The sequence below is a fragment of the Dasypus novemcinctus genome, chromosome 26 (genome assembly GCF_030445035.2).
Source record: "Dasypus novemcinctus isolate mDasNov1 chromosome 26, mDasNov1.1.hap2, whole genome shotgun sequence".
NCBI lineage: Eukaryota > Metazoa > Chordata > Mammalia > Cingulata > Dasypodidae > Dasypus > Dasypus novemcinctus.
In genome coordinates, this window is record NC_080698.1 from 5,283,674 (window position 1) to 5,306,369 (window position 22,696).

At 37.3% G+C, this 22,696-nt stretch overlaps 1 protein-coding gene across 11 annotated transcripts in view; it reads left to right on the forward strand.

Annotated features, from left to right (window-relative positions):
• Nucleotides 1-22,696, forward strand: part of TCAIM (T cell activation inhibitor, mitochondrial) — a 78,919-nt gene that overhangs the window by 13,915 nt on the left and 42,308 nt on the right. For 5 of the 11 annotated variants that reach the window (XM_058288650.2, XM_058288649.2, XM_058288644.2 and 2 more), the window contains exons 5-7: nt 3,097-3,349; nt 7,702-7,824; nt 20,016-20,113. In XM_058288650.2, coding sequence (XP_058144633.1) covers nt 3,097-3,349; nt 7,702-7,824; nt 20,016-20,113 — 474 coding nt within the window. Of the gene's footprint in view, nt 1-3,096; nt 3,350-7,701; nt 7,825-20,015; nt 20,114-20,767; nt 20,860-22,696 lie in introns of all 11 variants that reach the window. The other 6 variants (XM_004479730.5, XM_012520122.4, XM_058288647.1 and 3 more) reach the window with 3 other exon arrangements.

A 22,696-nucleotide genomic window follows, 5' to 3' on the forward strand; every position in this document is an offset into this window, starting at 1 on the left:
AAATAAATAAATCTTGAAAAAAAAAATTAGTTATAGAGGGGAGCAGATGTAGCTCACGTAATTGAGCACTTGCCGCCATGTACAGAGTCCGAGGTTCAATCCCCAGTACTTCCTTTAAAAAAACAATTGGTTATAGAAAACAGTAAATTAGAAATAAAGGAAACATACAACATATATAACAAAAGATATATTAATATATATAAAGAGTCCTTAAAAATCAGAAAGAAAGTACAGAGTGTATCTGTTGCAAAAATGGGCAAAGACAATGAATAGGCAGTTCTGGAAATAAAAACCAATAAGCATATAGAAACTGCTTAGCTTCTGTAATCAAATGCAAACTGAAATAATTAGGTACTCTTTTTTTGCCCATTAATTTTATTCTTTTTTAATGAGGTGGTGAGAATCCATTTTCATACATTATTGGTGGAGTATAAATTTGTACAAACTTTCTAGTGGCAGTTTATGAATTTCTCTGCAAAGCCTCAGAAACACTCTTTGACCCAGAAATTCTTGAAATGAATCCTAAGAAGCCAGTAAAGGGTACATGCAGTCTGATAGAAGCATTTCTCACTATATGACAGTCCTTACATTGGAGTAAATAAGTAATAGAATTAATTAATGCTAAATTAGAGTAGAAAATGAGATATATTTCTTGATTTAGCTAGGATGAGCTAAATTTAGAAAGGATGAGCTATTTCTTCCTAACTTCTAATGCAGGAATTTGGGCTTTCCTTTCCTCTTTCACTGACTAGAGCAATTCTTCTGCCAGTAATTTCCACCTTAACATCAAATGATTCAGATAAAAAAAAAAACTTTCTTAGATTGAATATTCTGAATTCCATAATCAGTTGCAAGCAGAATGTGTATCCCTGAGAATAATTTGCTTGTTGTGATTCCTGCCTTCAATGACAAAGACAAAATACATTTCAGCCTTGTATGGAAGAGTAAAAAATTGAAAACAACTTATTTGTCAGTTAACATTGGAAATGTTAAATTATGCCACAAGCATAATTATAGAGTGATATATAGCTGCTATAAAGAACAAGGTAGGGGAGCAGAGATGCTCAAGTGATTGAGCACCTGCTTCCCACATGGGAGGTCCTGGGTTTGATCCCCAGTGTCTCCTAGAAACAAAAGCAAACACTAAGCAAACAAATGAAACAACCATCTCAGAGGAGGAGATGTGGCTCAGTGGTTGAGTGCCAGCTTCCCACATACAAGGTCCCGGGTTCAATCCTTGGCCCTGGTACCTCAAAAAAAAAAAAAAAGATAGAGGTAGACATACAGATATGGAAGGGTCACCAAGATTAAGTGACAAAAGCAAGTTCAAAGTAATATAGTAAAATATCCAGAATGATGCCATTTACATATTAAAAAGAAATACTTCAAACTATGTGGGTATATGATTGGATAAACATATATGCAGATGTATCATTTATATGCACACATATGGATGAATAAGAAATCTAGAGCCATGCCGTCCAAGACAACTTTCTATGATGTTGGAAATATTCTATATATCTTCCTTGTCTAATACATGTGGCCACTAGCCACATGTGACTATTAGGCTCTTGAAATGTGCTAATGTGGCTGAGGAACTCAACTTTAAACTTTATTTCATTTAAATTAATTTATATTTTAAATAGACACTATGGCTAGTGGGTCCCATATTAGACAGTGTAAATCTGGAAGAATGTGTACTAACTGTAATAGTGTTAAGTCTTGTAAAGGTGTGAGGTTTCATGCCTGTTAGCGAGAGAATTTTATTTTTATTCTGTATATCTCTCATTTTACTATATGCTTGTATTAATAGTTGTGTAATTTTCAAAACCAATTAAAAATATTTTTTAAGGAGAGAGATATGGTACAGTGGAAAAAGTCCCTGGCTTGGTGTCAGCTAGATTTAAGTACCAGCTCCATTCTTCTTAACCACCTGAGCCTGTTTCTCCACATTTGAAGAGAGAGGTAACAATGCAGAATTGGTAGATGTGTTGATTGAAAAGTTATATAGGAAAGCGGACTTGGCCCAGTGTTTAGGGCACCCGTCTACCACATGGGAGGTCTGCGGTTCAAACCCCAGGCCTCCTTGACCCGTGTGGAGCTGGCCCATGTGCAGTGCTGATACACGCAAGGAGTGCCATGCCACGCAGGGGTGTCCCCCGCGTAGGGGAGCCCCACGCACAAGGAGTGCGCCCTGTAAGGAGAGGCGCCCAGCGCGAAAGAAAGTGCAGCCTGCCCAGGAATGGCGCCACACACACAGAGAGCTGACACACCAAGATGACGCAACAAAAAGAAACACAGATTCCCAGTGCCGCTGATAAGGATAGAAGTGGTCACAGAAGAACACAGTGAATGGACACAGAGAACAGACAACGGGGGGCGGGGGGGGGAGGTGGTTTAAGGGGAGAGAAATAAATAAAAAGTAAATCTTAAAAAAAAAAAAGTTATATAAACAAACAGTGGATTTCCTATTGATTTAGCCAGTTAGACTACTAACTTCAGCCAAATGGTTACCCAGTATGAAAATTGTATTGTGAAGCACTAACTTTTAAACAATTAAGGAATTTTAAGTCACTCCTGAAAATACTTTGTTCCTACCCAGTTGGGTGGGCAAGTATAAGAACTGTCAGTCTCTTGCAATCAAAGAGATAATTCAAGACTGGTTTCTGTGACTACTGAGGTCTTTTTCCTCTTCTGAATCACTGTCCCAGAACTGGGTCTCTGCCTCGATCAAGTCTTAGTGTTAGAAACTATCCTTAGTGGATACGTACCCATCTCTTCGTAAAGACCAAATTTATGGGCAGCTTTGAAAATATTCTGAATCCCCTCTTGGGACTGGGATATGTTTGGTCACTGAGGCCGAAGCAGAAAATGGAATTGAAGATTAAAAGAGTTCATGAAGGTAAAGATAGTGTAGTATGGTTTTGGAGAAGGGGAATAGTTTTTCCTTTACAGGTAATTTGCCAGCAGGATAAATTTTAACCAAAAATGGGATCTTTACAAATATTTTGATTTTATCAATTTTGAATGAGAGGTTATTTTTTTAAGGTTAAGCAAATAACCATCTGTATTAATTGGGGGAATTATATTCTCTAGGATTCCGAACAGTCAAATTTACTTTGCACACCAGAGATCTGCTAAGCACAGTATTAGATATTCTCAACTCCTGCAGTCTATCTACTGAACATATCCAAAACTTGAATATTAATGTGCATTCTCAGCCTCTTAAAGAAGCTAAAAGAATATCTGACAGGCCCATCAAATGGAGCAAGTCATATTATTCCTTTACTGGATTCAAGGATCCTGAAGAAGACCTTGAACAAGTGTCGAGAATGGAAACTACCTTAATGTATGTAAAAGTTTTTCTTTAACTAAACTGTTATTTATTGTTCTTGTTTAAAATGAAAGCCTGATTTTCCAGGAAAAGTGATCCTTTCAATATAGGTAAGCCAGTAACCATCATGAAAAAGATATTTCATGTTTCTTTCTTAAAATTGCCAGGATACTTGGAATTTTTTAACACTATATTTAACTGTTCGTCTTTTTTTTTTTAATTTTCTTATTATTGAAATAAATTTCACCATTTTTGCTATTTTAAAGTGTATAATTCAACTTCTGGCACATTCCCAATGTTGTGCAACCATCACCACTACCACTCTCTTATTCCAGAACATTTTCACCTTCCCAAAAAGAAACCCTGTGCCCATTAAGCGGCCACTCTCTGCTTCTGTCTGTATGGATTTGCCTTCTCTAGTCATTGCATATAAATGGAATCGTACAGTATGTGGCCTTTTGTGTCTGGTTTCTTTCGTATAAGCATAATGTTTTCAAAGTTCATGCTTGTAACACGTATCAGAACTTTATTCCTATTTATGGCTGAAAAATACTCCATTGTATGGGTATGCCATATTTTATCAGTTCATTAGTTGATGAACATTTGGGTTGTTTCCACTTTGAAGCTATTATGAATAATGCTATGAACATTTGTGTACAAGTTTTTGTTTGAACACCTGTTTTTAATTCTCTTGGATATAAATTTAGAATTTAAATTACTTGGTCATGGTGTATAATCTTTTTATTATGCTGCTGGACTTGGTTTCCTAGAATTTTGTTGAGGATTTTTGCATGTATACTCATTAAGGTTATTGATCTGTAGTTTTCTTTTCTTGTGCTGTCTTTGGCTTTGTAGTCAGGGTAATACCAGCCTCAGAGTTAGGAAGTATTCTCCTCTCTCATTTTTTCGCAGAGTTTGGGAAGGATTGGTATTGTTTTTATTTTTTTAACTTCCTTCTTTTTTTTTAGAGAGAAGTTGTAGATTTACAGAAAATTCATGCAGAAAATAGTGTGTCCCTATACCCCACTCCCCCTCGCACACATTACTAACATTTTGCATTAATGTGGTACTTTCTTTTACAATTGATGAAACCACACTACTATACTATTAACTATAGTCCATGGTTTAATTAGGATTGACTATGTTGTACAGTCCTTTGTTTTGTTTTGTTTTATTCTAGTAACATACATACTACCTAAACTTTCCCCCTTTTTAACCACATTCACATGTATCTCAGTAGAGTTAATTACATTTACAATGTTATGCTATCATCACCACCATTCATTATCAAAACTTCCCCATCACACCAAAGAGAAACACAATTAACATTAACTCCCCCATTCCCTACCCCTGCCCTGCCACTGATAACCTGTATTCTAGTTTCTGGCTTTATAGATTTGCGTATTATAATTATTTCGTATCAGTGCAGTCGTATAGTATTTGTCCTTTTGTGTCTGATTTATTTCACCCAACATGATGTCTTCAAGGTGTCCTCTATGTTGTCGCCTGTATCAGAACTTCATTCCTTTTTACAGCTGAATAATTTTCCTTTGTATGTATGTACCACATTTTGTTCATCTGCTCATCGGTTGAGGGATACTTGGGGTCCTTCCACCTTTTGGCAATTGTAAGTAATGCCACTGTTTATATCTGTGTGCAAATATCTGTTTGAGTCCCTCTTTCAATTCATTTTGGTGTAATGGGAGTGGGAGTTAATTGTTTATTAAGCATAGAATTCACTAGTGAAATGATTTGGTCCTGGGCTTTTTAGTTGTTGGAATTTTTTGTTCACTGATTCAATCTCTTTATTGTAGGTATATTCAGATTTTCTATTTCTTGAGTCAGTTTTGGTAGTTGATGTGTATCATTAATGTGTCTATTTTGTCTGGGTTATCTAATGGTTAGCATAATTGTTCGTAATATTGTCTTACAATCCTTTTTATTTCTGTAAGGTTGGTAGTAATGTTCCTCTTTATTCCAGGTTTTAGTAATTTGAGTTTTCTCCCTTTTTTTGGCTAGTGTTTTGTTCTGGTTTTTTGTCAATTTCGTTGATCTCTTCAAAGAACCAACTTTTGGTTTCTTCAATTCATTTTTCTATTCTCAGTTTTGCTTATATATACTCTAAACTTTATTATTTCCTTCCTTTTGCTTGCTTTGGGAATAGTCTGCTCTCTTTCTGGGTCATTAAGGTAGAAGGTTAGATTATTGATTTGAGTTCTTTTTAAACACAAGCATTACTATAAATTTTCCTCTGAGCACTGCTTTCATTTGATCCCATAAGCTTTGATATGTTCAGTTTTCATTTTCATTCACCTCTAATTATTTACTAATTTAACTTGGATTTCTTTTTTGACTAATTGGTTGTTTAAGAGTATATTTTTAAATTTCCAGTTTTCATATTTTACTCATTTCTAATTTCACTCAGTTATGGTCAGAGAAAGTACTTTGTTCTTTTAGTCTTTTTAAATTTGACCTTTGTTCTGTGATCTAGCATGTGGTTCAACATGTGCCTGAGGAGAAGGAGCAGGCGGCAGCCTTGTGGATAGTGTTCTGCAGCTCCCTGTTAGGGTTAACTGTTGACTTTCGATACTAAACATTTTTTTTTTTTTAAGATTTATTTATTTATTTAATTCCCCCCCCTCCCCTGGTTGTCTGTTCTTGGTGTCTATTTGCTGCGTCTTGTTTCTTTGTCCGCTTCTGTTGTCGTCAGCGGCACGGGAAGTGTGGGCGGCGCCATTCCTGGGCAGGCTGCACTTTCTTTTCACGCTGGGCGGCTCTCCACAGGCGCACTCCTTGCGCGTGGGGCTCCCCCACGCGGGGGACACCCCTGTGTGGCACGGCACTCCTTGTGCGCATCAGCACTGCACGTGGGCCAGCTCCACACGGGTCAAGGAGGCCCGGGGTTTGAACCGGGGACCTCCCATATGGTAGACGGACGCCCTAACCACTGGGCCAAAGTCCGGATACTAAACATTTTTAAGTTTATAAAATCCTGTTTAAGTTACCTCTGGCATGTGGAGAAAGGGTATAATTAAGACTATTAAAATGTTTTTAGCCTGCTTCACAAGTTAGGCCTTTCTTATTTATTTGGAGAGTTCAGTGGTAATATACTTTAGTGTAATGGTCCCTACATAAGAAAAATACATGGAGAAAACATTTTACAATATCATCTTTAGCAGATTATTGAGAAAGAATAGCCCTAATTATAACCATGTACAGAATATTCCTCTATCATTTGGCATGCCTTGTTTATCAGGTCACCTTTAATGGTTTTTCAAGTAAGCCACTTTTGGACTCCATAAAGACCAGTTACATTCTACTCCTAATGTCATATTTAAAGAGTCCAGTGATTTATCAGAGGATTCTCACTCATTACCGCATAGCAAAGTATCCTTAGTTATCTGCTGGCAGTGTCTGCTTTGTGGATTATCTATACTAACTCAGGAATTTCCCCCATTGTTATCCCGAATAAGGCAAAAGAAAATAGGAGGGCATCAGAGTCAAGTACAGAAGGGACAAGTGTACATCTGAAGGCCTGTGTTATCTCTGTGTGTGTGTTGCCATTTTATCACATAGGTATGTATAAAATAATTTAAAACAGGGACTTAAACAGATTCTTGATCATGAATATTCATAGCAGCGTTATTCATAATAGCCAAGTGGGGGGGAACAAGGTAACAACCACCAGTGGATGAATTGATAAACAAATTGTGTTATATACATACAATGGAATGTTATTCAGCCATAAAAAGGTAATGAAATTCTGATACATGCTATAACATGGATGAGCCCTGAAAGCATTATGCTAAACAAAATGAGCCAGACAAAAACGGGCACATGTTGTATGATTCCACTTCTACGAGATATCCAGTTAGGCACATTCATAGAGGCAGAAAGTGGATTAGAGGTTACCAGGGCAGGGGGAGGGAGGATTTGGGAGTTCTTGCTTGATAAGTAAAGAGTTTCAGTTTAGGATGATGAAAAATGTTAGAAATAGGTAGTGGTGGTGGTTGCACAACATTGTGAATCTAATGCCACTGAGTTGTACACTTCAGAATGGTTCAAGTGGCAAATTTTATGTTATAAATATTTTACCACAATAAGAATTTTATATTTTATATGCAAAGGAAGTTGTCATAACTAGAATGATTTAATAGATGCTAGCAGTTCTGTAAATGATGTATTTTAGAAATAGGTGTTTGCACTGAAAGTATAGACTTGGAAGAAGTACTTATAATTGGGTAAAGGTTTGATCGAAAACTCAGTTTAACTTTGAGGCTACTTTCAGGTAACGCTTATGTCTTTAACAGAAATTTTTGCATTATACTTAGTATTAGAAAGTATACTTCTCTGTTTCTTCCTTATAGATCCTGGTTAGATAACAATGAGAGAAGTGCTCTTAAAAAGCTGAAGAATAGTTTGCCACTTAGAAAAGAACTCAGTCGTTTAAAAGATGAACTGTTGCGTCAGTTGCAGCTCTCAGATATCAGGTAATAAAGAAGAAAGAACCTAATTTAGAGATTAAAATAAACACAAATTACCTATTGGTGAAGTTTTCCAACAGCTAAATATTTGCATCTTTAATCTTAATCATTCTGATAACTAAATATTCTTTGATTCTCTTTTTTATGAACATAATCAAATGTTCATCTATATTAGAAAACTATTATCAATGTTTTATTTAAAATATCAAAGTAAGATTTAAATACTGATATTTTTGGCATAATAGTTGAACTTTTTATGAGATTGTAAGCAAAATATTCTTTTTCATACACAATTATATATGAAAAAGTAATTATGCTACATCTTACAAGATTGCTATTCAGGAATTGTTTCAAAAGGAGGAGGAGAGAGAATGGATTTTTTATTCTTGGTTCTAGGTTACATATCACAATTTTTAAAATGTTTTCGTAACCTGGAAACTGTGGTTAATATTAGCTCTAGAAACTGAGAGGAAGAGAAAAAGGGAGTTTGCCATGTGATTCAGTCCATTGTGGAGCTCCCTATTATAAGGACCCTGAAAAATTGTCAGCTGGTCTCAGCTTAAATATTTCTATTACTTTTTTTTTTTAAGAAGTTGTGGGTTTACCTAAGACTCATGCACAAAATAGAGAGTCCCCATTACCACCCTGTTATTAACACCTTACATTAGTATGACATTCATTACAATTCATGACAGACCACTTTTATCATTGTACTATTCAATAGGGTTCAGTGCATTGTATAGTTCTGTGTTGGTTTGTTTAATTTTTATTCTTGTAACATATATACACCTAAAATTTCCTTTTTATATATAATTCAGTATTGTTAGTTACATTCACAGTGTTGTGCTGCCATCATCACCATACCTTACAAAAACTTTATAATCAACTCAAATAGAAATGCTGTACAATCTAACCATTAACTCCTCATTCCTTACCCTCATCCCATTCCCTGGTAACCTATATTCTAGATTCTGACACTATGAGTTTGCTTATTCTAATTATTTTATATTAGTGAAATCATAAACTATTTGTCCTTTTGTATCTGTCTTACATGATGCTTTCAAGGTCTTCCATTTTATTGCATTTATCAAACCTTCATTCCTTTCTACAGCTGAATAATATTACATTGTATGTACATACCACCTTTAATTTATTCATTCATCAGTGAATGGACACTTGGGGTGCTTCCATCTTTTGGCAATTGTGAATAATGCTGTTATGAACATTGGTGTGCAAATATCTGTTCAAGTCATTGCTTTCAATTATTTTGGGCATATACCTAGAAGTGGATTTGCCAGGTCTTACGGTAATTCGATAGTTACTTTCTGAGGAACTACCAAACTGTCTTCTACAGCAGCTGCACCATTTTACACTCCCACTAACTATGAATGAGTGTTCCTCTTTCTCTACATCCTCTCCAACACTTGTTATTTTTTGTTTTTGTTTTTGTTTTTTTTAATAGTAGCAGTTCTATCTAGTGTGATATGGTATCTCATTGTAGTTTTTGATTTGTATCTCCCTAATAGCTAGTGAAGTTGAGCATCTTTTTACATGCTTTTTTTGGCCATTTGTATGTCTTCTTTGGAGAAATGTCTATTCAAGTCTTTTGCCCATTTTCTAAATGCGTTGTTTGTTTTTTTATTATTGAATTGCGGAATTTCTTTTTATATCCTGGATATTAACCCTTATTGGATATGTGGTTCCCAAAATATTTTCTCCCATTGAGTAGGTTGGTTTTTTTTTACTTTCACAATAACGTCCTTTGCCCACAAGTTTTTAATTTTGATGAAGCCCCATTTATCAATTTTTTTTCTTTTCTTGCTTGTGTTTTTGGTGTAAAGTCTAAGAAATCATAGCCGAACACAGGGTCCTGAAGATGCTTCCCTACGTTTTCTTCTAGGAGTTTGATAGTTCTTGTCCTTTCATTTAGGTTGATGATCCGTTTTTAGTTGATTTTTGTATATATGGTGTGAGGTAAGGGTCTACCTTCATTCTTTTGTAAATGGACATCCAGTTTTCCCAGCATTATTTATTGGAGACTATTCTTTCCTCATTAAATGGACTTGGCACCCTTGTCAAAAATCAGTTAGTCATAGAGAGTGTGTGTAGTTCAAGCAGTTAAGCGCTCACTTCCCAAATTCAAGATCCTGGGTTTGATCTCTGATACCTTCTAAAAACAAAACAACAACAAATAAATGAAAAAACCAACTCAGGGGAGCCAATGTAGCTCAGTGGTTGAGCATCTGCTTCCCATATGCAAGGTCCCAGATTGAATCCCCAGCCCAAGTACCAAAAAAAAAAAAAAAAGTCAGTTGGCCTTAAATGTGAGGGTTGATTTCCGAACTCTCAGTTTGCTTCCATTGGTCTATATTTTTGCCTTTGTGCCAATACCATGCTGATTTGATTGCTATGGCTTTGTAATAAGTTTTTGTTTGTTTTTTGCTTTTTTCTTTTATTATTATTATTGTTATTATTATTCTGTAATAAGTTTTAAGATCAGGAAATGTGAGTCCTCCGACTTCATTCTTCTTTTTCAAGATGGCTTTGGCTTTTTGGGATCCCTTACCCTTACATGTAAGTTTAATGATTGGCTTTTCCATTTCTGCAAAGAAGGCTGTTGGAATTTTTATTGGGATGGCATTGAATCAGTAAATCACTTTGAGTAGAATTGACATCCTAACAGTATTTAGTCTTCCAAGACATGTGCACAGAATGACTTTACATTTATTTTGGTTTTCTTTGATTTCTTTTAGTAGTGTCTTATAATTTTCTGTGTACAAGTCCTTTACATCCTTGGTTAGATTTATTCCTGGACATTTCATTCTTTTGGTTGCTGTTTTACTTTTCTTGGCTGCTCAAAGCAAAAATACTAGGAAATGGGTTGGATTAAACAATGGGAATTTATTCAGTAATAGATTTGAGGCCAGGAAAATGGGTCTCTCCCTTCTTTTCCAGGTTTCATTGATTTCAGCTTCTTGCTTCCATGGCTTTTTCTCTCTGTGTATATTCATTCTCTTATAAAGGACTCTAGTAATAGGGTTGAGATCCATTCTGATTGAGGTGAGTCACACTCTAACTGGAATAACCTCATCTAAGATCCTATATACAATGGGTTTACACCAACAGGATTGGGTTAGATTTAAGATATGTTTTTCTGGGGTACATACAGCTTCAAACCACCACAATTGCTATTGTAAATAAAATTTTTGACTTGATTTCTTCTTCAGTGTGTTCATTTCTGGTGTATAGAAATGCTATTGATCCTTTGTGTGTTGATCTTGTATATGTCACTTGACTGAATTTGTTCATTAGTTCCAGTTGTTTTTTGTGGAAATTCAGTATTTTCTATATAAGGGATCATGTTATCTGCAGATAGGGAAAGTTTCACTTCTTCCTTTCAAATTTGGGTGCCTTTTCTTTTTCTTGCCTAATTCTTCTAGCTAGAACTTCCAGTACAGTGTTGAAAAACAGTGGTGACATTGGGCATCCTTGTTGTCCCTGATCTTAGAGGGAAACATTTTCACCATTGAGCAAGATGTTAGCTGTGAGCTTTTCATATATCCCTTTTATTGTGTTGTTACTTTCCTTCTATTCCTAGTTTTTTAAGTGTTTTTATTAAGAAGGGGTGCTGGATTTTGTCAAATGCCTTTTGTGCATCATTTGATCATATGTTTTCATTTTTTATGCTAATATAGTGTATTGCATTTATTGATTTTCTTACACTGAATCACCGTTAAATACCTGGGATAAATCCCAATTAATCTTGGTATATAATTCTTTTAATATGCTGTTGGATTTGGTTTGCTAGAATTGGTCTGTAGTGTTTTTTTCTTGAGTATCTGCTTTGGTATAAGGATGATGTTGGCCTCATAGAGTGAGTTAGAATGTTCCCTCCTCTATAATTTTTGGAAGAGTTTGAGCAGATTGATATAATTTTTTCCTGGAATTTTTGGTAAAATTCACCTGTGAAGCTATCTGATCCTGGGCTTTTCTTTTGGGAGGTTTTTGATTATTGATTCAGTCTCTTTACTGGTTATTGGTTTGTTGAAATCTTCTATTTTTTGAGTCAGTGTAGGTAGTTAGTGCGTTTCTAGGAATTTGTCCACTTCATCAAGGTTATCTAATTATTTGGCATATAGTTGTTCATAGAATCTTCTTATAATCATTTTTATTGCTGTGGAATCAGTAGTAATGTCCCCTTTCATTTCTGATTTTAGTTATGTCCTCTCTTTTTTTATGTTCTCTCTTTTTTTTCTCTTCAATTTAGCTAAAGGTTTGCTGATTTTATTTATCTTTTCATGAAATCCAAGTTAGTTATGTTTTTTCTTTTTTTTTTAATTTCCTATTTCGTTTAACTAATCTTTGTTATTTCCTTGATTCTGCTCGCTTTGGGTTTAGTTTGTTCTTTTTCTAGACCCATGGTTTTGAAGTTAGATCTCTGATTTAAGATCTTTCTTCTTTTTAAAATGTACGCATTTAGGCGGCGGACTTGGCCCAGTGGTTAGGGCGTCCGTCTACCACATGGGAGGTCTGCGGTTCAAACCCCGGGCCTCCTTGACCCGTGTGGAGCTGGCCCATGCGCAGTGCTGATGTACACAAGGAGTGCCGTGGCACGCAGGGGTTTCCCCCGCATAGGGGTGTCCCCCGCGTAGGGGAGCCCCACGCGCAAGGAGTGCGCCCCATAAGGAGAGCCGCCCAGCGCGAAAGAAAGTGCAGCCTGCTCAGGGATGGTGCCGCGCACACACGGAGAACTGACACAACAAGATGATGCAACAACAACAAAAAAAGAAACACAGATTCCTGTGCGGCTGACAACAACAGAAGCAGACAAAGAAGATGCAGCAAATAGACACAGAGAACAGACAACCGGGGCAGGGAGGGGGAGGGGAGAGAAATAAATAAATAAATAAATCTTTTAAAAAATAAACAAAATGTAAGTATTTAGAGCTATAAATTTACCTCTCAGCACTGCCTTTGCTACATCCATGTTTTTATATGTTGTATTTTCATTTTCATTCATCTCAAGATATTTCCTAATTTTCGTTGTGATTTTCTCTTTAACACATTGGTTGTTTAAGAGCATGTCGTGTAATTTCCTATTTTTTAATTTTCCATTTCTCTGTTACTGATTTCTCTCTCTCTCTCCTGCCCCCCGTCCCCCTCTCTCTCCCCCATCCTCCCCCTCTCTCCCCCATCCTCCCCCTCTCTCCCCCTCCCCTCATTGTTTTGTGCTTGCTGTCTGCTCTCTGTGTCTGTTCATTGTGTGCTCATCGTCTTTCTAGGAGGCACCAGGAACCAAACCCAGGACCTCCCACGTGGTGGGCTGGTGCCCAGCTGCTCAAGCCACATCCACTTCCTGTTAATGATTTCTAGCTTCATTCCATTGTTGTTGGAGAACATGTATTTAATGATTTGGATTTGTTTGTTTGTTTGTTTTTTAAGATTTATTTATTTATTTCTCTCTCCCCACCCCCACCCTGTTGTCTGTTCTCTGTGTCCATTTGCTGTGTATTTTGTGCCCCCTTGCTTTCTTGTCAGGTGGCACTGGGAATCTGTGTCTCTTTTTGTTGTATCATCTTGCTGCATCAGCTCTCCATGTGTGTGGCACCACTCCTGGGCAGGCTGCGCTTTTTTTTTATGCAGGGTGGCTCTCCTTGAGGGGCATGCTCCTTACATGTAGGGCTCCCCTACGCAGGGGACACCCCTGCGTGGCACAGCATTCCTTGCATGGAGCAGCACAGTGCATGTGCCAGCTCATCACACAGGTCAGGAGGCCCTGGGTACTGAACCCTGGACCTCCTATATGGTAGGTGGATACTCTTATCAGTTGAGCCACATCCGCGTCCCTGTTTTTTTTTTTTTTATTGAGACTTGTTTTGTCACCTAATACATGGTACGTCCTGGATAATGATCCCTGTGCACTAGAAAAGAATGTGTATTTTGCTGCTCTTTATCTGTTAAGTCTCAGCAGGTTTAGAGTATAGTCCAAGTCTTCTATTTCCTTATTGAATTTGTCTAGACATTGTATCCATGGTTCAAATGATACATTGAAGTCTGCTGCTATTAATGAGCAACCGTCTATTTCTCCCTTCAAATCTGTCAATATTTGTTTCAAATATTTTGGGGCTCTGCTGTTAAGCATATATGTATTTATAAGTATGTCTTTTTGTTGAACTGACCATTATCCATATATAATGACCTTCTTTGTCCTTTATAACAGTTTTTTAACTTAAGTCTGTTTTATCTGATATTATTATAGCTACTCGAGCTCTCTTTTGGTTACTACTTGCATGGTTAATTTTTTCCCCTCCTTCACTTTCAACCTATTTATGCCTTTGAATTTGAGTCTCTTGTAAACAGCATATCATTGGGTCATGCTTTTTTTTACCCATTCTGCCACTCTCTGCCTTTTGACTGGAAAGTTTTGTCCCATTACGTTTAAAGTAGCTACTGGTAACACATTACTTTCTTCTCCCATTTTTCTGTTTTGTCTTTGTAAGTCTGATACCTTTTTGACCCTCATTTCTATCATTAATGCCTACTTCCATATTTAATATTTTGTATCATACCATTTTGAGTCCCTTCTCATTGCTTTCTAAATATATTTTTTATGTATTTTTTTGTGGCTACCTGGTTAAAATTTAATATCCTAAATCTATTGCAGTCATATTTGATTTGATATCAGCTTAGCTTCAGTAGCATGCACACACACTGTTCCTATTCCCCTCCACACCACCACCTTTTTTTCTACTTGTTACAAATTATTGGTTTGTATATTGTATGTACAAAACTATCAGTTTTTCATTACTTTTCATGTATTTGCATTTTAGCACTGTAAGAACTAAGAAGTAGAGATACATACCAAAAAAATAAATCCAATTTTGCTGGCATTTTTAATTACCCCTATGGCTACTCTTACTGGAGGGCTTTATTTCTTTATGCTGTTTTGATCCACTATCTCATGTCCTGTCCTTTCAATCTAAAGAACTCCCTTTCAGCATTGCTTGTAGGGCAGGTCTAGTGATGATGAATTCCCTTAGCTTCTGTTTTTCCTGGGAATTTCTTGATCTCTGTGTATTAGTCAGCTGAAAGGGTGCTGATGCAAAGTACCAGACATCTTTGGCTTTTATAAAGGGTATTTATTTGGGGGTAAAAACTTGTAGTTATAAGGCCCTAAAGAGTCCAGCTCTAGATTACTTCCTCAGCAAATTCTGTTGCCACATTTTGAAGCAAGATGGTAGGCGACATTCATGAGGGTTCAGCCTTTTCTTTCCTTGTCAGGCTCCATGGACCCAGCATCTTCTGATCTCATCTGTAGGCTGGAGGGCTTGTTTCTCTCTGGGCTCAGCTGCTCTGCTCTTGGCACAAGGTCAGCTGTAGACTATCAGGCAAATGGCTCATCTCTCTTCCTGGGCTGCAGGATCAAAACTGACAAGTTCTCTCCTCCTCCATGTCTATGGAGCTCTCTCTGTTCCTCTGTGTATCTCTGTCTGTGTCTTTTTCTGTGTGAGTGTCCATTTATATATCCCACCAAGGGGTCAGGGGTCAGAGATTCAACCCTGCACACCAAATAACATGGTTAATCTTAATATAATCAAGTTTATGTAAAACCTTTGAATTTAATACAGTGAAAGATTATCACACCCAGAGGAACAGACCAGTTCGTAAACATAATGAACATCTCTTCTTGGAATTCATAAATAATGTCAAACTGCCACACTCTGCCTCATATTTGAAAGGAAGTATTGCTGGAGAGAAAATTCTTAGTTGACGATTATTTTCTTTTCTTTCAACACTTTAAATATGTCATACTGTTACCTTCTTGCCCCCATAGTTTCTTTTTTTCTTTTTTATTTTATTTATAAAGACTTTTTAGATTATATAAATGTTACATCAAAAATATAGGGGATTCCTATATACCCCCACTCACCCACCCTGTGGTTTCTGATGAGAAGTTGGTAGTTAAACTTACTGTGATTCCCTTGTATTTAGCTTGTTGCTTTTCTTTTGCAGTCTTCAGAAGTCTCTCCTTGGCATAGGACAGTATGCTTACTGTGTGTCATTACATGATTCTCTTTGAGTTTATCTTATTTTGTGTTTTGGGGGCTTCTTGAAGGTACCTATTCATGTCTTTCATCAAATTTGAGAAGTTTGGGAAGCGGATGTGGCTCAACTGATAGAGCGCCCGCCTACCATATGGGAGGTCCAGAGTTCGAACCCAGGGCCTCCTGGCCCGTGTGGTGAGCTGGCCCACGTGCAGCACTGCCACATGCAAGGAGTGCAATGCCACACATGTGTGTCCTCCACGTAGGGGAGCCCCATATGCAAGGAGTATGCCCTGTAAGGAAAAAAAAATTGAGAAGTTTTCTGCTTCATTTCTTTGAATATGCCTTCTAACACTTTCTTTTCTTCTTCTGGTACACCGTAATGTATGTACTGGTACATTTGATGGTGTCCCACAGGTCTCTTAGGCTCTGTTCTTTCTTTTTTATTCTTTTTTCTTTCTGTTCCTCAGAAAGAATCATTTCAGTTTTCTTGTCTTCGAGATAATTGATTCTTCTGCCACCTCCAATCTGCTGTTGAAACTCTCTAGGGAATTTTTCATTTCATTTATTGTGTTCTTCAACTGCAGTTTTTCTCTGGAGAGGTCCCCTTAATGTTCATTCATTGTTTTCCTCATACCTTTTAGTTCTTTCCTATGATGTCCTTTATTTCCTTGAGCATATTGAGCATCAGTATTTTGAAGTCTCGGTCCAGTAAGTCTTTGTTGATGGTTTCTAGATTTTTATCTTGTTTCTGAGAATGGGCCATCATTTCCCGTTTCTTTGTCTTGTAATCTTTTGTTGCACACTTTACATTTTAATATTTTAAAGTGTTAACTCTGGGGTTTTGTCCCTAAGCTATCTGTTAAGTTGTGTCCACCCAGTGATGTGACAGATTTTCTTGAATGCCCAGAACTAAACAAACAAACCAAAGCAAAAAGCACCTTTCATTGTCCTTACAAATTGTCTCTCCTTTGGCTGGTGGTCTCTTCAGCACTTATACCTCCTCCTATCAAGAAGAATTTTGTCTACATGAAGCTGGAGCTGCAGAGCTGCTTCTTTTCCTGGGCTTGTGCTTATTGTTGTGACCCCCCACCCCCACCCCTCATTTACAGTAGTGTGAATGATTACCCCTTCTACTCCCTTTGAAATAGTCTTTCACCCCCTCCTGGGTGCTTTTGAGTGACCTAATGCTTTCTTGAGTGCCTTAATACAGTCTTCTTTAACTAAATTGTTTCTCACGCTCTCCCCACTGTCTGCAAGCTACTTCTCAAACTCTGGGACGGCAAGCCTGAGACTTGTTCCTCCCACCTCAGTCTCAGACTTCCACCTGAGACCTCAGACTGGCACTGACATGCATGTACCCCAGATGTGAACCAGGCTAAGGGCCCACAATGGGAGCACTAGCCAGCTCTACCCTGCATCGTGGAGGGGTGGAGAAGGGGCCAGCAAGGGTGTCAAGGGCTTCTTGGACTATGGTTTTTTGTTTTTTGTTTTTTGTTTTTTTTTAAGATTTATTTATTTTATTTAATTTCCCCCCCTCCCCTGGTCGTCTGTTCTTGGTGTCTGTTTGCTGCGTCTTGTTTCTTTGTCCGCTTCTGTTGTCAGCGGCTTTGTCCGCTTCTGTTGTCGTCAGCGGCACGGGAAGTGTGGGCGGCGCCATTCCTGGGCAGGCTGCTCTTTCTTTTCACGATGGGCGGCTCTCCTCACGGGCGCACTCCTTGCGCGTGGGGCTCCCCCACGCGGGGGACACCCTTGTGTGGCACGGCACTCCTTGCACGCATCAGCACTGCGCATGGCCAGCTCCACACGGGTCAAGGAGGCCCGGGGTTTGAACCGCGGACCTCCCATGTGGTAGACGGATGCCCTAACCACTGGGCCAAAGTCCGTTTCCCTGGACTATGGTTTTTGAAGCTGCATTTTCTTGATTTAGCACTTGCCGGGTTAATGCAGCCAATTAACTGTGTTCCTCTATAGTTCTGAGGAAGCTCACTAGCTAAGATTCCTCTGCCACCTTTGCCCAAGAGTGTTTCGAACAATGGCTGCCCTCCAAGCTGGTTGGGGGCAAGCAGAGATCTGAAGTAGCTGATGAAAGGTAGAACTCTGTGATCAGACCCCATACACCCAGAGTGTGGAAGACGAGGGCTTTGTGCCCCACCCTGGCACCAGCAAGCTGTGCCAGGAACCAGGGCTCCAGTCCATTCCTTTGCCTTCCACAAAGCTGGGGGAGGGTGAGCTCATAGTCTTCATCTCAGTTTACCAGCCTCTTCCTCCCACTTTTCCCTGGATGCTGCACAGGTTCCCCTAGACTCCAAAGTTTCAAAATGAGTGATTGAGACAGTTCCTGCCAGTTCAGTAGCTGTTTTGGTGACTGATTCCTGGAGCTTCCTACTCTGCCATCTTCCTACCAAGCCAACAATACTCATGAATGGATAACTTAAAAACAAATAAGCATGACTTTACAATATTGTGGAGAAATTTCTTGGTTTTCATTTATAATACAATTGATATTAATAGATAACCCACATAAACAAAACTCCTCCAAGTTCTCAATTGTTAAGCTTGTAAAGGGGTTCTGAGACCAAACAGCTTGAAAACCATGGGCATGAGTGCTTCTCCACCTAGGGACAAATTAGCCAGCCCTCCATAAATGGAGGCATTGTGACCAACAACATTGTTTTTACTTCTGAACAGCCTATGTGAAAGATAGTTTTTTAGTAAGAACACTATTTTGTAGCTTTATCATTTAATATATATTTAATTACAAATAATCAAAAATTAATATTAATTCCTTGAAAACTGTATCTTAGTTTTTGAATTGTGGGATATAAAGGAAAAATAAAGTTTTTGTGAGAAATGATTTTCATCAGAATCAATGTTAGGACTTAAAGAACTTAAAGTACTTTGAGTGCCTATAATCATCTAACTCATTCACACATGTTTACATTTTCTTTATTCTACCTGCAAGGTAGAAGATCAGTGCTTTTTATACTTACACAGTGGTACCTCCATGACATCATTTGTACATCAGGTTCCATTTTGTTGCTAAGATTTTATATTAGTTTATAAAACAAGCAGATTATCTGATGTCATGAAAATCTCTTTCACTAGTATAGGATAAAAAGGACCTGATAAACCTAACTGGAATTCCTAGTTAGAACTTTAATCTAAAGCAAAATCATCATTTGACAATTTGGAGGAGAAAAAGATTTTTCTTTCCGTCCTTTTCTCATTTCATCTTATTTTAAAATAGTATATTTGCTTGTTTTAAATTCCTGGATATTTGAACATAGTAGCCATGTTTTCACCCTCTGGTAAACAATTCATTTTTTGAAAAAAATTTTAAAGAAGCTTAAGATTACATAAATGTTACATCAGAAATATAGGGAATTTCCAAATACTCCTACCTCCTCCCCCTCCTAGATTTTCCTCATTAACAACATCATTCATTAGTGTGGTGTATTTGTTCGAATTGATGAACACATACTGAAGCATTGCTACTAATTATGGTCTATAGTTTACATTATGGTTTACTCTTTGCCCTGCACAATTTTATAGGTTTTGAAAAAATGTGTAATGGCCTATATCCATCATTGATTGCAATGTCATGCAGGACAATTCCAGTGCTCCAGAAATGCCCCCATGTTACACTTATTTTTTCCCTCTTCCTCCCCTCAGAACCTTGGTGGCCACTGCCTTTAATTTCAATGATACAAGTTCTTCCATTGCTAGAATAATAATGTCTATAATAGAATAATAGTCTACTTTAGTCCATTGTTGATTCCTCAGTCATGAGGATTTTGGAATGGTGATGCTCACTCTGTTTCTGATTGAGAGGGGGCTTAGATCCCATGGGGCAGGTGGAGAGAACTGGCTTGCTTGCTGTTATACATACTCCTGTTTTTTGAGGTGGGCATTTTCCATCGTCCTCCTTTTGTTAGTTGTCCTGGGTGAATAAATAATTCATTTTATTTGATTGCTTCTTGAAAAATCAGCTAGTTTAGGAAGCATAAGGTAATTTAAAACATGTTGTGGGCCTACTACAGAAAGAAAATAATTGACTTTCACAAGATTCAAGACTTTGGGGTGAATGCTTATTTCCTCCTTCCATGCTGCTGGTTGCTAATCCGCCTGTTTGTTTTTTTTATGGACTAGGTGGCAGAGGAGCTGGGGGGTTGCCCACCGCTGTAGCCAGCTGCATAGTTTAGGCCGTTTGGCACAGCAGAACCTGGATATACTTAAAAATGCAAAAGGTAAAACATTTTCCAATATGCCTTTTTTTTTTTTAAGATTTATTTTATTTATTTATTTATTCATTTCTCCCCACCCCTTTATTGTTGCACTTGCTGTGCCTTTTCATCTTCCTTGTTTCTTTAGGAGGCACCGAGAGCCGAACCCGGGACCTCCAATGTGGAACGGAGGTGCCTATTCACTTGAGCCACCTCCTTTCCCTGCTTTGTTGCTTTGTTGCTTTGTTTCATTTTTTTTCCTCGCTGTGTCTCTTGTTGCTTCATCTTGTTGCATCAGCTCACTGCACCTGCCTATCTCTCCAGCTCACTGCCTTCTTTAGGAGGCACTGGGAACCGAACCAGGGACCTCCCATGTGGTTGGCGGGAGCACAATTACTTGAGCCACATCTGCTTCCCTCTAATATGCTTTCCGAGTTTTACTTAGCTGTTGTACACATGTAAATTGTAGGGGAAACTAAGTGTTAAAAGTCTTTGCCGATGTGACTTTATCACAGCTGAATTTTTAAATCTGTTCCTTTGAATAAAGCAGTGACATAAAATTAGCCATTAAGTTTCTACTGAATTTATACACTAAATTTAAATTTAAGTAATTTGCACAGTGTTAAGAGAATGAAGAATATCTAGACAGTGACCAAAGGGTTTGTGTTTCCTCATCAGGATGTACAATAATATTTACAGACCGTTCCGGAGTGAGTGCTGTGGGCCATGTGATGCTAGGAACAATGGATGTCCATCATCACTGGACAAAAGTAAGAAAAAGCTTAAAAGCAGGAAAATCTTTGATTTGTCAGCAACATGCTTTTTTTTAAACAAATCAATTTTATTGGTACATATTAATAAAGCATACCGTTCATCCAAAGTGTACAATTAGTGATGGTTGATATAATCATATAGTTGTACATTCATCACTTCAGTCATTATTAGAGCATTTTCATTATTTCAATACTAAGAATAATAAAAAATAGGCATACAAGTAAACAAGAAAATTCTTCACCTTTCAATCTCTCTGTGCTTCCCCTGCTATTTCTGGCTATTCTTGCACAATTATTTATTTTTTAAGCAACATTATTGAGATATATTCACATACCATACAATCTGTTCAAAGTATATAATCAGTGGCTTTTAGTATAATCCCAATATTGTACATTCATCATCACAAAAAAATTTAGAATTGTTTCATTACTCCAAAAAGAAAAACTCCATACCCCCTTAGCATTGCTTCCCCAGCCCTACCACTAATCTAGTTTCATCTTTATATATTGATTTATATTTACATTTTATTTAAATGGTTTGAGTTCATTTTTATATGTAATGCACTACATGGATCCAAGGTTTTGGTGGTTTTTTGATTTGCATATGGTTGTCAGATTATAGCAGCATCACTGTATTTCCTTTGAACCTTTGTCAAAAACAGTCATCTGTATATGGGGGGGCAGCGGTTTCTGGACTTTCCTTTCTCGTTATTTGATCCTTTTGTCCATCTTTGTGCCAATACCGCAGTTTGAATTGCTCTAGCTTTACACTGGGTTCTGAAATCAGGTAGTGTTTACCCTCCGACTTTGTTCTTCTTTTTCAAAATTGTTTCAGCTTTTTTAGGTTCTTTGCATTTCCATAAGAATTTTAGAATCAGGTTTTCAATCTTGCAAAAAAGCCTAATAGGAATCTGGTTAGGATTTTGTTGAAATCTATTTATACTTCAATTTGAGAAGAACTGACATTTAACAATATTGAGTCTTCTGACACATGAACAAGGACGTCTCTATTTATTTAGATCTTCTTTACTTTCGTTCAGCAATCTTTTATAGTTATCAGTGTACAGGTCTTTCACATCTTTGGTTAGATTTATCCCTAAGTATTTCACATTTTGATGCTATTGTAAATGGTGTTGTTTTTTTAAATTTCCTTTTCCAACTATTCATTGCTAATATATAGAAGTACAATGATTTTGTATGTTGATCGTGTATCCTGCAACCTTGCTTAATGCAACTATTAATTCTAGTAGCTTTTTTTATAATTGTGTTGGCTTTTCTAGAGATACTATGTTGTCTGTAAATAAAAAGTTTTATTTTTTCCTTCCCAATCTGTATTTCTTGCATTTCTTTGTTTTTGCCTGATCTCCCAGGCTAAAACCTCCAGTACAAAGCTGAAAAGAAGTGGTGAGAATGGACATACTGTGTTGTTCCTGACTTTAGGAAAAAGGCACTCAGTCTTTCACCATTAAGTTTAATGTTAACCAGAGGTTTTTCATAAGTACCTTTTTTTCAAGTAGAGGAAGTTCCCTTTTATTCTTAGTTTTTTGAGAATTTTTATAAAGAACGAATGTTGGATTTTGTCAGATAGTCTTTCTATATCCTTTGAATTGATCTATGATTTTTCTTTTTTATAGGTTAATATGGTGAATTACATTGATTTCCAAATGTTAAATTATCCCTGCATTTCTGAGATAAACCCCACCTAATCATGATGTATGGTTCTTTAAATTTATTGTGGGACTCAATTTACTAAAGTTTTGTTTTGAAAATTTTGCATCTGTGTTCATTACGAGAGCTTGGTATATACTTTTTTGTAGTATCTTTGTCTGGTTTT